The following is an 18,364-nucleotide window of genomic DNA, read 5'->3' as shown; positions in this document are numbered from 1 at the left end:
GCCTGAATTTTTTTCTTCAGACGTTAAAGGCGAAAGGCAATAGGAGTTTATATTACTCTTGCTCTTATGTTATTCTTACTTTCTATTACTTTTACTTTATTTACATTAATTCGTTAATATTACTCTTTTATTTTGAAGGGCTGCGACCGGAAGTGTCCTTAATGTTGCTGCATGGCGGAACAGGCTTGACAGCAGAGGAACCTCTTTCTGTGGAGTTAGTGTTTCTCCTTATACGTGTAGTTCAGATTATAAACTGCGTACCGAGCTGTCCGGGGTCTCTCAGAGACAAACACGGAGTTTGCTGAGAAGATACGGACATTTTGTTTGTTCGTCGGTTTGCTGGTGTGGCTGCTGAGAAGTTTGGAGATGTGCACACAGACGAAGGCTGCGGCTCTGATGGCCAACATACCGCGGGCAGACATAGACCCGTCCGGCGTGTTTAAGTACGTCCTGATCCGGGTCCACAGCAGGGAGGAAGGAGACGACTCGGAGGTAGATATAGTCCGAGGATACGGCTGGGCTGAGTACCATGGTGAGTCAGGACCACCGAAACCTGAGAGCCCCGCAGTTTCCAGTTTATTAGGTTCATTTAGCAGCAAGTTTAATACGCTAGTCCTGCAGTAAAACCCACGTTCATGAAGGTTATTGTGTTCAGGTTTGGTTGAAACTGTGTTAGTGAGCTGTGGAAGCAGCTGTAGTGTGACTGTGTTGTTAAGTGCATGTGCATTTCCTTTTTATGTATGCATGAGAGATGGTAGTGTTTTGCATGAAGTATTGGTGTGTGCTGCCCTCTGCTGGACCACACTGAGATCCCACACACACCTTCTGCTTATTTCCTGTGTTGTGATTTGATTTTCATGAGGCTTTGGAAATTCATGTCACAATGAAACAGTCCATTCAGTTTAAATTCAAGATAAAAGGTGAAATAATTGTCATTTAACTTATGTTTCATTCAATTACAACAGTACATATTGTACAATAACATGTATTTTAATTTATTTCTTTAGCTTGTTTTAACGTAGATATTTTAAATCTTCCATAGAAACTGTCCTGACCTGCAGTAACTTAGAGCAGGTTATATCATAAATGTGTTCATTTCCTCATATAAGTCTGTATTCTTAGACACAGAACATGCAGGTTTGTCTAACAACTCATCGTCCACGTCATTTACGCCAGATGGAGGCAGCACATCTACACAACAAGCAGCCGTTTGTGGTGATTAATAAACATATTTTATGGACAGTTGGCAGCTCAAACAGTTGTGGCTTTAGTCACAAGTTTAATACAAACAAATATTGTGCTTGTCCAATATTTGTTTCCAAGTCACAGTTGTAATTACGAAAATATGCATTTAGTGATGCCAGAACTAGTAATTCAGATTCCTCTTCTATCATAACTGGAATTATAAATCCTGAGCATACTGTACTGTACATTGCTATGAATAATATTAAGAGACAAAGCATATTTTTTTTAAAAAAACCCACAATGTTTATACATTGCTCACCTATCACATACCTCTTCTTGTAGCTGACATCTATGAGAAAGTTTCAGAGGAGCTGGAAAAGGACGGCCACCTGGACTGTGAGTGTATCGGAGGAGGGAGGATCAAACACGATCCCCAGGCCAAGAAGATCCACGTCTATGGTTACTCCATGGTGAGAGAATCCAGCAGGAGAATGCTGAGATTATTTAGGCAATAACTGTGCACACATTAATTGTCCCAAAAACCAAAACTGTGAGTTAAATCAGGCTTAAAGCCTGTGTGCATCTGTAGAGTTGTCTGATTACTACGAGTGATCCCTTTCACATTATCATTAAATCCAATGTTTGTTGATATAAAAATATTGACTTTTAGCTAAAACATTATTTTATCATTGTAGTGGAGCATTGATTTGATTTGCTTTCCTTTCCAGGGATTTGGAAGAGCAAACCACGCAGTAACCACTGAGAAACTAAAGGCTCGGTATCCGGACTACGAGGTGACCTGGGACAATGAAGGATATTGAACTGGCACCAGTCTCTGGTGGACTCCCTTTCTCTTGGACTGACGTAGTACTTACTTGTAATCCCTCATGAGAAGGCAAAACATGTCACTAATAACCATACAGAGTTTGACAAGGAGCTTTTTGAAATCATGTTAATTATCTTGACTAAGACAGAAACACAGCAACAAGCCTGATTAACCTTATTTTTATGTTACAATTTGAGTAAACAAATGGTAAACAATGTTGTTTTTCACATTTTTACTTTGTATAGGTCCAAATCAAATACATGATTTTGATAGTGAAATTTCAGTGGTGTGAAATCTCATCAGGCTAAATTAGGAAATAAATAACTTACAGACTGACTTGTTTTAAAGTCACATAGTGTCAGATGTTGAAAAGTGAACCTTAAATGCTTTGTTGTGATGTATGTGTCATAAATGTCTCCTGGGATCTGCTTATAAGTTGTTTGTATACTGTGTTTCTTCTTTTGCAGAACAGGACCCCCCCTCCACTCACCCCCCCTCCATCTCATTCCTTATCTTACTTTCGGCCAGCAGCAGTTTTGTTCCTGGCAGCTGCCGAGGTTTACACTGCTGATTAATGTCATGGCCTTAATTGAATGATAAAAGCTCTCAATGATAAAAGCAAATGGACTTGATGATCTTCTAAGATTACCAGTGTGCTATGGTACAGTAAACCACTAATACTGTCTGTGATTTCAGAGATATGGACATGCTGTCAACTACGTACATCTAGAGATTGAACCTACATCAGCTGATTGTTTTTGGACACTTGGGGGCATCATGAGCCGTAAACACAACACTGATACTTTTTCACCCCTCAGAGTTGTTGGCAAAAGTTTTAGCAGACCATTGCTCTATTATTAGCAATAATTTGGAGTCATACCTCTGGCTTACTGATAAATATAGGTCCAAAATCCACTCCTTTTAAGTTTGGTTTGAGCTCCACTGACTCCTGTGGGAAATATGTATCTTCAACTGCTAAAAGCTTCTCTATGTTCACTAGATAGTCTCTAACTTTGTCTTTTGCTGCTGGACAGGCAATGTAGAGTAGGTTTATCTATCTAAGGCGCAGGGAGGAACTGTTAGCCTAGCTCCATCAAAAGTGAAAAATATGTCCTCTAACAGCCGCATCACTGTTTTACTTACATGCTGTCCATTTTTTGCTGGAAAGCAGCTGGTAGATATATCCATAAATCAGTTGAGCTGCATTCACTGTAAAGTAATAGAGCTCAGCTATGACAATTCTGGATGACTATGTACAATGTTAGGTTAAAAACTGACCATTGTAAAAACACAGGTACTCTCTCCTGGTTGATATCTATCTATTTTAGTTGGTAAATAGCAAAAAAAGAATTCTGTTCATCTGAAGGCTTGGAACAGGGGTAATTGGGTTAGAATAATGTGTAAAAGTTCCTAAGTCAGACTAATATTTTCCCATTATACCAAAGTAGCACGAATGCAGCATGACATCTAAAACCTCCTGGCTAAACTCATTTCCCTTAAGCAAGGAACACCACCTCCTGCTATTCTTGTGAAGCTAAAAGTCACTGATCTCACAGAATGAAATGTAACTTGTAATGTGATTTTTGTATAGACTGTATCACAGTTTGCACCTGAATTTCTCTGCCAACTGTGTTTATTTCAGATATTGTGCAACATACGGATGTGTACAGTGGAACAATGTCTTTGGAGGAAATTACTTTATGATGGTTTGTTGCAGTTGCATCCTGGGTAATTTTAAAGTCCAGCTCTTATCTCTCTGAAACGGAGAAGAGGTCAGAGTCAACTGGTGAAGACTCTGCAGGTTGTGTTCAAACACTCAGGCTGATCTGGTGGAAGAAAGATGTTAAACCGGAGGAGCTCAGCTCTCACCGTGCTGCTGATTCTGCACTGGGGTAAGAGCACATTCAGCCAGACTCCATTCTAACAGTGTTAGAAAAGTGTTACGCTTTTATGTAGAAGTATCACTGCTGGCTGGGGATGAACTTAGAAGTATAAAGTGCACATCTGAACATCTTAAATGTTAGTTGGCTTCAGATTTCTAAGAAGTCACCGAAGTTAGACAAAAAAGCTCGAGGTCTCACCATCTTTTTCAGGAGCTTTCAACTGTTAAAAACAAAAATACTACTGAAACTACTGTTTTGTCATCTGCATGGCTGTAGCTACTATTGAGGTCATTGAGTTCAGGCTCCCTCTTGTTAAAAAAAAATAAATCTTTTTTTCTCATATTAACATAAAGAAAAAAACTAATAAACAATAATGATAAATTAATTAATTAAGGGAATATTTTTACTAATGACAAACCTGTGTTTGTCTTGTTTTGGCTGCTTTGTCTTAAACTGACAGGTCACTTGTCTCCTAAAACAGTTCTGCAGATTTGGAAATAAATAGATCAGATTATCATAGCTTGATAATTCTCTCCTCACATTCACCTTTGACTCATATTAGAAAAAAAACTGAAACCATTTTAAAATATGTTTTGCAAATTTTTTCTTATATAATATATAGATTATTTCATTGATGTCAACATAGTTCAAGTAATGCCAGCGTTATCAGACACATCAGTTATTCAATGGCATGATATTACATACTGTCACGTTACTGCTACATGTGTTATACGCTGCTGTAAGCGTGATAACTGAACATGGTCTGTCTATGAAGCATGCAGTGATGCGTGTTCCCGCTCAGTGTCATGTCTTGTTTCCGGCTGTCAGCTCACTGAAGCACAAAGTCTTGAACCTTAATCAGCGACCTTTGGATGGACGGATGGTGCGTTGCTGCCGTTAACCCGATTACTTCTTTCTGGCCTTTGAGCCTGTTGGCATTAGTTGGGCCGTAAATCTTTGACAGTGATGAGTCCTGATAAGAGAGTTTGGACTGAGTCATCTGTGAGATTTTACACATTCTTCTAACAGAAGCAAAGATTTTCTTTAGGTATTTCCATTTTGGGATACTACAGTATATTTTCCCTCCTCTTTCTTCTTGAGGAAAATATTGTTTCTTTTACTCCACTTTTACATTTATGTGATGGCTGAAGTTACTTCCCACATTTGGATCTTAAATTCAGAACATCAGATGAGAGGAATATGCTCTTTCTTGACCTTGAATACAGCAGTTGTCAGAAAGTCTCCACTGAAGGTCCACTTACTTACTTACTTACTTGTTCTTGAGTTCCTTTGTGTTGGCCTAAACGTTTAGCCTGACTGTTCATTCTCAACCTTGGAGACAGCAGTTGACATAATCCCCATCCAAGGTCCACTTCCTCGCTTATTCTGGAAGTTTCAACCTTATCACTCGGTTGGTGTCTCCATCTGCACAATCTATGTATTTATTCATCAGAATAAGAACCTTTACGTTTTATATATTTGTGTGTGTTATCTGGTGAAAGGTGAATCCAAATCCCACTTCAGTCTGGGTTAAATTTAAGAAGTGACACTGATATTTTGTCTTACTACACAGCTGCTGCTTCTCAGGCTCATGCATGTCAGGCTCCTGAGAGGAAATGTGACTTTGTGTGTGACTGTACCGACTGCAGCGACGAGCAAGACTGTGGTAAGTATAGAAATGTTTTTTTTAAATATGCCATCAGTAAAGACCTTCCTCTAAACTGAATTCTCAGTTGTTTATTGTATCTTATTCTCATCTTTGCTTACAGAGAGGGCATTTAACCTACAGAGGCCGGCACCTCATCTAATGATAGACTTTAGTATTTTACTGCTACAGCTAACTTATTATTTCTTCTTCACCTTCCAAGGCTACAGAGGAAAAGGGTTTGAGTGTGACTTTGAGGATGCAGGAAAGTGTGGATGGACTGACCAGTCCTTCAGTGCAGTGTACAGCTGGGAGAGACATCAGAGAGGAGACACTCTGCTGGACAGTGGGCCGTCCTCTGACTACACCACCGGGACGGCTACAGGTAAAGTTTAATACTCACATCTGTTGTTGGCCACTGCCATTGTGATTAATGTGTTTGTTTTTGTCTGGTAAGAGTCAAGAATTCATTGCATATTTTACAATTCAGCCTAAAAAAAACACAAGTGAAACGAGAACATGAGGTGAATTTTGAATTTTATCTCTTGTTATTTCATCTCAAGTTCGTTTTGTTTTCTTTCTTGTTCTGTAGACTGTTTATCTGTTAGTCTGCTGTCGTCTTCTGTCAAATGTCTTTAATTGGTCTCTACAGTTTCTTTACATGTGTCTTATTAGTTAGTACCCTGGCTCCTCCTCCTGTGCCTTGTTATTGTGGTGTTACAGGTTTAATGAAAAGTATTCCACCACAGACAAATGGCTACACATTTACAGTTGTGCTGACTGATGTAAAACTTGCAATCCAGATGTTCTGTTTCAGAGGTGACGTCCAGGTTGAGGTAATATTTAAATATTTAAATATAATGAATCAAAGTTTCTTAGTTGAGAATCAGATTGTGCTGAATATCACTGAACAGTGCTCAGAAATCTCAAACACTCATAAATATTTCTTACAAATAATAACTTTAACATTTCATTTCGTTAATATCTTTTATGCTTTAAAGCAGCAGCAGCAGCAGGTTTTGCAGAAGCTCCTGATGAAATGTACTGATGATGTGTGTAATTAACAGGTCTTGGTGTGGGTTTCACAGCAAACTCCAGCAGCCGGTAATTTCTCTGCAGCTGTGACTTCAACCATGACCGCAGTGATCTCTGCCCAGCAGTTACATTCACATTAGAGCCATAAATTAACAGGAGGAGTGTTGAACATGGGTGCAGCTTGTCTTCCCATGATATTAGATTATGACGCCTGTCAAAAAGAGAGCCTAGGGATGGTGTTTTACTATTTCATACTGGGTGACACTGGGTTTGTCTTTTCTCAATTAAAAATTTTAATGATGGATTACGGAAAGGAATAAATCTCTCATTCCAGTTGAAGATTTTAAAACATATACTGAGACATTCTAAATTGTTTTCTGCAAAAGAGAATTGTATGTAATTGTCCATTGTGTATGTTAGCTGTGTTTTTTAATTGTGTTGTATACTGACTGTTTGCTTTTGCACGGGTCTGTCTTAAAAAGTGATTATGATTTCAGTGGCACTACCTGTTTATGAAAAGCGTTATAGTTAATGCTTCACATTTTGCTTTATTCTTAAAACGTATTATTATTATAAAAATGCTGTAGTCAGTATTTTTATATCAACAGTTCATCAACTGACATCATGTAGTGTTTGTGAAAGGGGTTGCCATGGTGACAAGCCCACAGACAATTATCAGCCGACTCTGCAGGTCCCCACAGCTCTATGGAGCTTTATACTAACTCGTTATTTGCTTTCCATCTCACAATTTCACCGGTTTGATTCACTGTCACTGCTCAGCAGGCTGTTTTTAGCAAAGCTCTAAAATCCTACTTTGCATTTGCTAACACAACGGCCAGCTGGAGAAGAAGCCTGTGGTATCTAAACAGCCAGATATTTCCCTAAGGAGTTGGTAGAGACCAAAAACGGAGCTAATAGATAATGAATACATGGATTTGCATTGATCAGATGGACAGAAACACGTGAATGCCAGTGTTGCTCCTTGTGTGCTGGAGGTTTCAAATAAGCAGCTGTAATTTTGCCACATCAACTTCAAAGGTGATAATCTGCCAGTGTTGAAACAATTGGCCAAAAGAGGCTAAAAAGCTCTGTAGAGCTGAAGAGTTGGTGATAAGTTCGTCACTACAAGAAACCACATTCACATTTTTCAAAGAAAGAATGATACAGATGTTCAGGACTGAATTTGACTGAACTGAATTAGACTGAATAAAATGTTATCCTGCACTGAACTGTAACATGAATAACATGAGATATAACAATTAATATTTCCCATCACACAGGTTGGTTTATGGGAGTGAGTGCAGTGAAGGCAGAGTCACCCCATACCGCAGTTTTAACCTCTCCAGAGATGAGACAGTCTTCACCAACCTGTCGCCTTCGTCTCAGATATTTCCTGTGGGACTCAGGTAGCGTCCATTAATGACTACAGGCCTTAAATTGCCTTCCTTAGACAGATAAAACACACAACATTAAAGACAGGATTCCATATTATTTTGTCCGACTTTTACAGGCAGTATTTGGATGCATTTTTATTCTTTTGTTCTACGTGTTTCTCTTTGTGATTTATGTTTTTTTTTTTCTGTAATTATTTCTCATAATTTTAATTTAACTGATTATTGTTGTGGTGGAACTTGTGGTTTTTGTCTCGTTACCTGTAGGTAACACAGGTCTGGGCTCCACCCCCCTGTGGGCGTCCGTCCTTCACAAGGCTTCTCCAGAAGCCATTGTGTGGCGTCCTGAGTCCACTAGTGTACGTGGTTGGAGGGAGGCTACCATCTTTCTGGGCCGTATTCCTAACGCCTTCCAAATCCGTCTTTACTCACAGCGCTCTGAGGGGCAAAAAGGAGATGTGGCCGTTGATCAGCTGGAGTTTATGGACTGTGCTTTGCCCTGTGAGTCCCTCAAAATATCCCCTACATTTGCCTTCCCTTTCCTCTGTGGAGTCTTTGTCCAACCAGTGATTACTTATAATATGATGATTATTCTGATGTGATTGGTTTTCTCTCTTTACATCACCAGTACCACTCCCTGGTACAGAGTGTCCAGCAGGGATGGTGAAATGTAGGAGTGAGGGCTGTGTGGAGCAGCGGCAGGTCTGTGACGGCAGCGATGACTGTGGGGACGGGACTGACGAGGAGAGCTGTGGTGAGAAATCAGTTACCGCAGAGAGCCTGCCTCTGACGCCACAGTACAGTCAATTAATAAAATATTTAAAGTTCAAAACAAAGTGACAGAAGAATCTGTGATGTCAATGTAGAACTCATTAAAGGGATTCAAGTGAATCTGAAAAATAAAAGCACCATTTCTTCTTTGTGGTATCAACATCATCAAAATTTCTCTAGAACTAATTTCTAATTCAGACATAGTCTCAGTGATCATCCAGAGAAACCAGGATATTGTTTATGGAACAACACTCAGCAATTAACCTGAGTTGTGTGTGTTTGTTGTGTCTCCAGAAGGGTACCGGCTCTGTGACTTTGAGGAGGACCTGTGTGATTGGGACCTGAGGTCACTGTCCAAGCTGAAATGGGTGAGGACAAATCAGGAGAACATCACCCTCACAGATCCTCTGAGAGGACCAGGCAGGGATCACTCCAACAACAGTGCATCAGGTATCATATCCTGAGGAGTTTTTCACTGTTGAAACCGTGCTGTTGTTTCATTTCGTTTCAGTGTTACTTCAGGGTTTACATACACAAGTCAAAAATAATAAAAAATGATGGATGATTATTATTATTATCGCAGGTCACTTCCTGTATGTCACTGTCCCTGATGGTGGTCTCTCAAATGACTGGGCTGCTTTCCAAAGTCCTCTCCTTGAACCCACCAATAGTTCACACCCTTGCAAGGTCAGTCCAAAGCTGATTCTTCCTCCAATGAGAGAGATTTTTATTTTATTCTTACTCTGCAGTTTTTTTCTGTAATTTAATCACAGTCTGAAAAATACTGTAAAACACAAATACAAAAACGTTCTTTATAGTGGAGAATCAAAGGCTCCAGTGAATATTTGTTTTGTTTAATCATGTTTATGAGAAGTTTCCTCTGTTTGCTTGCTGTAGATGGTGATGTACACTCACCAGTTTGGGCCGAGGTCCGGCGGTCTGACGGTGCTGGTCACTGATCGTAACATCTACCCGGTGTGGGAGAGGGGCGGAGCCCTAGGTGATGTTTGGGTGAAGGCAGAGGTGGAGATTGTCACCAACTCCACTTTCCAGGTGAGTACTTCTCCTTGGTTTGTAGTCATATTAATGATGCATATTAATAAGACCCAAAAATGGGTTGTTTAGCACTTTAATTACCCTAATAAATTCACCTCTTACCCACTCATCTTATTTTTCCTTCCTCTGTTGAATTTTCTCTCGTTCTAGATTCTAATAATGGCAGCAATCAGAGACTTTACATACGGAGGCATCGCTGTCGACAGCATTGTTTTGTCTCCTGAATGCCGCTTATCATCTGGTAAACCTTTTAACTACCTTGTCCCCTAAAATGTGATTCTAAGTCTGCGTCCTCCTCTGTGGTACGATAAAACTGCAATCTCACGTTCTCCTCTTGAACAGCAAATTATTCCCTCGCAAAATTCCCTAAACCTCCTAAACACCCGTGTACTGAGCCAGACAAGATGTGTGATTTTCACCCTGACTGTACAGGAGCAGCGGATGAAGCCAAATGTGGTGAGTTCATTTATCTCTGTTAACTCAGTTTTACTGTTCAAAGGCTGAAAAAGATTTATGATTTAATCCGGTCTGGCCATAGCACAAGTAAAGAAGCATTGGGCCTCAGGGGCCAGAAGGGACTTTTTGACTTCAGTTTCATGCACCGAACTATGACATACAACAAAAATGCATCTTTTCATGTGGCATGTCGTTGTTTTGTATTTTAATACCAAAAATGTGAGTTTTGAATGTGATGTCTCCATGAATCATGTTTGCAGGGGATTTCTCTTACACTGAGGGCAGCTCAGGCTGGACTGATACCAGCATTGGGAGTCAAGGTTGGATGCTATATAAAAATGTAACATCCAAAGGTACAGCTACTTTATCATTACATCACTCTCTATATTACTATATATTTGCTAATAATAAGTTATTAAAATGATTAAAAATTTTCATATTTGTCCCTTTGACATTTCTTAGAGGAGTACCTGTATGTAGGCGAGGCCCCAGGCCAGCAGCTGACTGAAGCCCAGACACGGACCCCCCTCCTGGGCCCCTCTGGCCCTGCCTGCTCCCTCAGCTTTGATTTTGCTCTCACTGGGAATCCAGATCACATTGGTACCACTGTTATACTACACTAATTTGCTTATTTAACATCTTCTTACCTTTTCCTCAGATAAACAACTCAGATCTTTTGATATGACTCTGTTTACATCTCTCTGCTGCAGGCGAGTTGTCCGTCAGGGTGATTGACAGCTTGCTGGGCATTCAGCCTAAACTGTGGGAGTTCAGTGGGAAGACAGGAACAGGAGAGGGGGCGTGGAAACATGCTAGCATACCTATAGGAGTCAGGAAACACCGCTTCCAGGTCAGCTTTTTTTTTTCAGGGCATAATGATGATGATAATGATGATACTTATTTCTGAAGCTTCAGAAATAAGTAGCATGTCTTTTCACTTATTCAAGCTCTTCTGCTTTTTTTTTGTTTCTTTGTTTCTTTGTTTGTTTTATCTTGTCCAGTTGGAGTTTGAAGCTCGTGCTGTGAAACTGTGTCCATGCACCAAGATTCAAGTAAAAAACGTTAGCTTTGTCAGCTGTCACGCTAACTATTTTCCATCTTCTCCGACATGTAATTCTCACGACTGTTTACATTATACAAGCAATATTGCATAATCCATACTTAAATATCTTACCCAGTCATCTCGATGCTTTGATTGAAAAAACTTTTTTTTTTTTTTTTGGCCAGCACTGTCATGTAACTTTGAAGATGGACTGTGTGGATGGTATCAGGACAACAGTGATAACTTTGACTGGATGGTGCTCAGTGGGATGGACCACACCATTGGGATCGGTGAGCTGAATTAAAAGCACATACACATCTCTGTATTTGTTAGTAGCCAGCATCACAGATACATGTCATGTCATATAGAGTAAGGAGGTAGGGATGGTTTGGTGCAATATTAATGCTATTAATGCAGCTGTATGAGTGTCTGACTTCTGTTATGTGTATTGACCAGTATGTCATCTATTTAAATAATCTCATGAACACAGTGAGAGAGGATTAATATTCGTATTGTTCATATTTATGTGTGTGCATCACTGAAAAAGCCTGTTCGCTCACCAACCACAAATTTAATTAAGTGGACATTTGTGTATGTTTTGATCCCAGCTGGATGTTTATCAGGTCAAAACATTTGAGTCAGTGTGCAGTTGTTATTCTTTTCGTAGGTTCTTAGATCTGATATTTGGGATGTTATTCTTGTCCCTACACAGCCCCAAGCCTGCAACCTATTATTACACTCGTGGTCACAAAACAAGTATATTAAGTAGATACATTATAGTTGCTGTGTATGAAGAGTCACTGATGGACTTGTGATGACATAAAACTCACTGACCTGACCTTCCCTTCCTGTCTTTCTGTTGACATTCAGGCAGAAGCCTTGTTGTGGACATGTGGAGTCCCTCTCTGCGCGGCTTGTTTGGACGCTTAGTTTCATTTCCACAGTTACCAGGTCCCGCAGATTACTGCCTGTCCTTCTTCTACAAACTCTATGGGCCGAACGCAGGTGAGGATGTGGCTGAATAGCTCTCTATTCAGTTTCGAGTGAAATAATGATAAAGAAGTCTTTTTCTTTGACCCTGTGAATATGTTTTAAAGTGAAAAAATAACTGTTAACACTTAGTTAGTTAACACTAACTGATCCTGTCCAGGTGCTCTGAATGTGAAGCTGTTGGATAACAAAGGTTATGAGATCACCCTCTGGACTCGCAGCGGAGCTCACGGCAACCTGTGGCACGAAGCCCACTGCCCAGTCCCACACCAGCTCACAAACTTTCAGGTATAAGTTCAGTCAATGTGAAATTATTAATCAATGTCTCCAAATTCATCAGACATCAGTGACAAACTGGGGGACAGGTACAGTGAAAGAATCAGGTTTTGGAGAAGCTGTGCCCTCTTGTGGTAAAATAAAACAACACTCAGCACTTTGGAGAGTCTTTGTTCACTAGTATTATTATATATATAAAAATAAAAAGATTGATTCCATTCTAACTCAACCTTTTATCCACCAACAGCTGATGTTTGAAGCGGTTCGCTCCGGCTTTGACGGACAGGTGGCCATTGATGATGTGGCGTTTGTGGCCAGTCCGTGCTCCATGCCAAGGATGTGTTCCTTTGAAGGCCATCGGTGCGGGTACAGCAGCTCTGGCACAGTTCACTGGCTCCACCGCAGCGGATACACTGCCACGATGACTGGACCCAAAACTGACCACACTCTGGAGACCGAACTGGGTGAGAGAGAGAGAGAATTTTATTAAATAACACTAATATTTGAATATACAAGCAGAAAGCTGGAAGACAGTGAATTGTGACCATTCTCTGCCTGGCTGGTGCTCAGGTTTCTACATGATGGCTAACACCGGAGCCAGCATTCTGCCCTCTGGAAACCGCGCAGTACTCACCTCCCCTGTTCGTCAAGGAACCGCCAAGACTGAGTGTGTGCATTTCTGGTACCACATGGGAGGAGAGAAACCTGGTGAGATACATTCACGCACAAAACACACACAAAAGTAAAGTAAAAAAATAAACCAAACACATTTTAACTGAGTGAACTCTGCAGGTTCTCTGACAGTGTATATGAAGCCAGTGAAGGGAGAGAGGGTGAAGGTCTTCTCTGACAGTCTGAATCAAGGAGATGTCTGGCGCCATGGCAACAGCAACATCTCGAGTGCCCTTGTGGACTGGCAGGTACAGTGTGAAGGCGGGAGGGGGGTTGCTGGAACAGTTATAGACTTTTCAAGTGGTCAGTGATCGTACAAAGTAATGAAACACAATAAATAAACAAAACATGGGAAATAATAAATTATGTTTCTGTGTACTGTCATGTTTTCATTTACTTTAACCTTTCCAACTCTCCAGCAGAATTGAACTGCTCTTTATTTACTCACATCTTTAGAGAACTGTTCCTAATGAACTTTAAAATGTATCGTATTAATATGTATGTAGTTTGAACCAAGCTGATTTCCATCCGCAGTTGGAGTTTGAGGTGGTCGGAGCTGGAGGAAAAGACACTCACATTGCAATCGATGACATCTTCCTTTCAGCTCACCCATGTGGAGAGAAAGGTTAGTATCAATCTGCCTGCAAAATCAAAATTAGGGAGAAACTCAACAGACTTTTAGACTGGTGTGCTGGTTCAGCTGGATCACAAAGTCCCATATGAGATTAGCACCTGTGTGTGCTCATTTCAGTTTGTATTCACCTTAGATTACACACTCAAAGCTTGGCTTCTCCTGGTCACCACATCATGTTCAGTTTATTTAGCACCGCTTTATTCAGCCTGCTCTATAAATCATCAGAGAAATCTCAGACTACAAATTGCTAACACACTCTGTGCTGCAAACTAGATGTGTGGGGTTTGAAAGACACAGGCGTTAAACAGGCAGGGATGATCTAATATGGAACCCTGTTCAGTTGCATTATGGGAAATTTAGAGAACACTGTCCATGTGTTTTGGGAGCTTTGTCTACACTTGAATACCTTGGCCTTTACAGTTTCAATTTGCAGCACTGAATCGCCCCTTTTATTCAAAGATTTCACTCATCCATTTTATCTTCCTGCAGCATTTACCTGGTAAATTTACCATGAAGAAGTAAAAAGGAATATTTTCATACGTTCAAATGTTCATTCTTTGTGTTTTAACTTTTACTCACTCACATTGTTGCTCTGGCTTACAGTGATATCTACACATTTTCTATTACTACAATAAAAAATTAAATTCTGTGCAACAGTCAGCATAATCAGTGAGTGTAGTAATTATCATTAATATTAGAATTTGCATATTCACTTAGTTATTCACCAAACCCAAGACTAGTGTATTCACAGACTTTAGAACAAAAAGAAGCTGTACTAATACGAGCAGTTTAATTGTACATAGTGGCATCTTCTCTGTGACAGTGTCCATTTTTATTCTGTTAAATATCTCAGGTTCTAGCTGCAGTCTGGAGAGAGGGATGTGCAGCTGGAGCAACACTCAAAACATTAAAGTGGACAAACTGGACTGGGAGCTGACGAGTCAGGAGGCGGAGAAGCACTTCTCCACCCCACCTGAGGACCACACTCTGGGCACAGAGAAAGGTAAACCAGAGAGACAACAGGGACAGGCATACTTTGACTCCTGATATAAAGGCCCGGGGAGTAGAGAGCAATACTTTATGTGTCCTTTTCTGTGATTGTTTATCCAGCAACATGTAGCAAAAATGTACTGAAGTGTAAATTAGACCGCCTTCCCTTTTCTTTCAACCAGGTCACTTCCTGTTCTTTCCAAGCAGCAATCGGACGGCAGCCAATCAAAACGCTCAGCTTCTGAGCCCTCACCTGCCCCCAACCAAGGGCACCTGCCTGAAATTCTGGGCCTACAAACCCTACTCATGTGAGGATCAGTGCTCTAAATCAGCTTCTGTGCTTGGTTCATCTGTGGCTGGACAGATACAGTTATCAGGTTATCAGGTTCATATGTGGTCTTGGTAGGTGTGATGCATTTCCCTTACTCTTACCCACGTCTGCTCTTTGAATGTATGTAGCGGACAGCCAGCTGAGGGTGTGGAGGCTGTCTGAAGGTCGTCTCCATCAGCTGGTGGTGGTGAGTGAACTGGGAGGACCATGGAAACGCTTTGACGTCAACATCACGTCCACTGAGGAATACCAGGTCAAACTCTCACCTATGAGGAAACAGTGTGTCTAATCTATATGCTAACATAGTGATTGTAAGCCCTGTGTAGTCTTCTGTATGTGAATTTGCTCCACAGCCAAAAGAAATGGTGCATCAGCTTCTGCAAAGGTATTGGAAAATAATGGTGGAAATGAGAGGCATTTTTAAAATGCGTCACAACTTCTACATTCGAGTTTCTTTAATAAGGCCGACTGTCGTCTCTGCTGTCATCTTGTTTTTGTTGTTAACAGATTGTGTTTGAAGGAATCAAAGGCACGTCAGGTGTTGTGGCTCTGGATGACATTGAGTACACCATTGGAGTCAACTGTGCAAAGAAAGTGACAGATTCAATGACAAGTAAGATCTGACGTCCCATTTTTCTCTATCAGGGTTAAGCAGCTGCAAGTACAGACTCGGATATAACCTGCACTGCTCTGACATAGGCGGCTACTAAACAGAAAGCATTTTAACTTAAATGATCATTTTTTGAAAGTGGGCCTTCAAGTTGATGTTCATAGCACTCTAAAATTTAAACTACTGGCTGTGTAGAAGGGACAATGTAAGACTGAAAATGTGTGGTATGCTTTTAAAAAGTTCATCAGTAAGGGAATTTGTTAATTGTCAACACTTGTCAAATGGCTTAACATGCAAAACCAGCATTTCAGGCCTTTGGCTGAATTTTGAACTGCAAACGTAATGTGTTCCCCCTGCCTTCAGCACTCTCTCTAGTATGACCGGAAACTAAATGTTTTCCACCTCCTCTGTAGCTTCACCAAAACCAGACAACGCAGGAGGGATCGCAGCGTCCGTCATCGTGGTTCTGCTGCTGATCGGCACTTTGGCGGCCCTGCTGTTTTACTACCTGCGAACCCGCCAGAGTGCCAGAGCTACATCCGGTCCATCGTCATCATCTTCCTCAACTGGTGCTGGTTTCAGTAATGAAACATATGAGCCAGACCTCACAGTGAGTTGCTCTGACATTCAGACCTTTGACAACTCTGAACCCTGAGTGTAGCAGGGGCTAAATAACACCTTCAACACTAGTTCCTCAAGTGATAGAAATACTAACCAACCACAGTAAACATACCAGCCAAATATCTACTTTAAGCACAAAGAAGTAAGCATATGTTAGCCTTAATGTAGCTAACAGCGCAGATTTTTCTGTATTGTGTCTGATTACTGGTTAATCACATGTTTATTTTAGCAGGACCACGTGAGGATTCCACCAGCACAAAACCATCCAATGGCAGCTGGGTTCAATAATGTCTCTGTGGGTATACCATATACTTTTTATGGCTAATGATTTGTTTGCTTTTTATTTCATTTGGTTGGGAGATTATATTCTCATCTTTGTTCACATGTACTCTGTAAGCACAGTTGAACAAAGGTGCTTTAATGCCGCACTAGCATATATGTTTCACTACCAGAGGGAAAGTAGACTCCAAAATACCTAAATTATTTTCTTATCAAGAAGAGATGAAGCAAAATGGAGTCCAGTTAAGTCTTTTGGTCTGTCAAATGCAAAATTATTACTATTAACTTTACTTTTAACCAGGGAGCTAAAACCCTCTGCAGCTGCAGACTGAAGTGTTGATTCTCAGTGGGATTAACATAAGAAGCCATTTCACTTTACAGGGAGCAAAAATATTACTGTTTACGAACAAGTTTAAAGTTATTATCCTTCCTAGGATGCCCTTCTAGGGCGGTTTATGGCCATATTAAAACTGTGCTCACTGACTGGTCAACTCTTTTTCTTGTGTTTCCGCAGATCTCTGGTGATTTCAGAGAGAGGGAGGTGGCATAAGGAAGGGGGAGTGGTGGTCCTGCCACCTAAAGGTGGCTTTGTGAAATTAAGGCGATATCACAGCAGAAGAACTGCTTGTGTCGCCCTTACATGACACACACACACACTCACACACACTCACTCACACACACAAAGCACAGCCCACATATTGAAACACTGATGAAGGCGTAATCAGTGCAGCTGCCTCAGATCCGACGGAGCCCTCAGGGGTCGCAGCTCTCTGCCTGTGGACGGACAGATGGAAGTCAGAGGGAGACTGTCAAACGTGTCATGGATGGAAATTAGTTCAACTTCCTTTAAAATCGAGACTGGGCATAACTCATAATTGGCTGTATGCAGATTTAGGATCTATTTTGGAAATGCAAGGAGGTTCTCAGAGTGTCATGTCAAGCGCAACATGACTGAATCATGTTTGTCTGGTTTAAGAAGAACTCAGCAGGTCGGGCAGTTTACTGATTATGGGAAGTAGGATACTGCTCAGCCTGTGAAACCAGTTCAATAATGTTTTCTCTTTTTCTAATTTGAGAAAATGACTCATGCAGTCACGTATCTCATCAACCAGGTCTGTCAGCTTGACAGCATAAAGCCTGAACTGGGGACACAGAGTGTCACAAAGATATGTGAGTTTACCAGGCAGAGAGCATCTAAGGAAAGATACTATTGTGTTGCATTATGGGAGTAGACCTTGTCCCGTAACTTTATGGAAGGGGGAAAACTAAGCCACTGGTGTGTTCCTTTAAAGAGAAAGGAGAAAGAAAGGGATAGCAATAAACAGACAGGTTAAAGTTTGGGGAAAGTATGAAAAAGATCACAGAGGAAGGTGACTGGATGTAATGCTGCTGTCTGGAAAAAGACTGTAGGATGGATTTATACTTTTGGATGTGTTAGAGGGTCAACCCTGCTTTAAAACAAGACATAATTGAGTGCTAATGATAAACGAATTAAAGTTGAGCTCTGAAACACTGGTGTTAGTATGTTATTTGGTCTCCTGGTGAAATGAAATGACTGCATCACGAGGAGTTTTTAGGTGAAAAGGATCACATGATGATTCCTCACAATCAAAAAAAAATGACATTACATCTGTTCACTATTTTCTAGGTATTTTGATTGATTAATTGATT

The 18,364-nt window shown here is 40.7% G+C and overlaps 2 protein-coding genes across 2 annotated transcripts; both read left to right on the top strand.

Annotated features, from left to right (window-relative positions):
- The first annotated feature begins 154 nt into the window (after positions 1–154).
- Positions 155–2,446, top strand: phpt1 (phosphohistidine phosphatase 1). The gene is made up of 3 exons (XM_041059487.1): positions 155–532; positions 1,528–1,655; positions 1,914–2,446. Exons 1-3 carry the CDS (start codon positions 367–369, stop codon positions 2,004–2,006), a joined length of 387 nt encoding a protein of 128 aa, XP_040915421.1. The 5' UTR covers positions 155–366; the 3' UTR covers positions 2,007–2,446.
- A 112-nt stretch (positions 2,447–2,558) lies between these two features.
- mamdc4 (MAM domain containing 4) lies at positions 2,559–18,190 on the top strand. Its single transcript, XM_041059485.1, has 29 exons — positions 2,559–3,903; positions 5,468–5,560; positions 5,763–5,924; positions 7,855–7,980; positions 8,233–8,466; positions 8,594–8,719; positions 9,031–9,186; positions 9,320–9,423; positions 9,634–9,789; positions 9,943–10,033; positions 10,135–10,248; positions 10,509–10,601; positions 10,711–10,848; positions 10,959–11,098; positions 11,250–11,358; positions 11,476–11,580; positions 12,161–12,295; positions 12,441–12,568; positions 12,804–13,020; positions 13,127–13,264; positions 13,349–13,476; positions 13,763–13,853; positions 14,716–14,865; positions 15,035–15,160; positions 15,312–15,436; positions 15,691–15,796; positions 16,207–16,403; positions 16,644–16,709; positions 17,208–18,190. Exons 1-29 carry the CDS (start codon positions 3,852–3,854, stop codon positions 17,241–17,243), a joined length of 3,642 nt encoding a protein of 1,213 aa, XP_040915419.1. The 5' UTR covers positions 2,559–3,851; the 3' UTR covers positions 17,244–18,190.
- The last annotated feature ends 174 nt before the right edge of the window (positions 18,191–18,364 follow it).

This window comes from Toxotes jaculatrix, chromosome 16 (genome assembly GCF_017976425.1).
Source record: "Toxotes jaculatrix isolate fToxJac2 chromosome 16, fToxJac2.pri, whole genome shotgun sequence".
Taxonomy (NCBI): domain Eukaryota; kingdom Metazoa; phylum Chordata; class Actinopteri; family Toxotidae; genus Toxotes; species Toxotes jaculatrix.
Note: the sequence above shows the minus strand (reverse complement) of the source record. Positions and strands in the feature narration are given on the sequence as shown.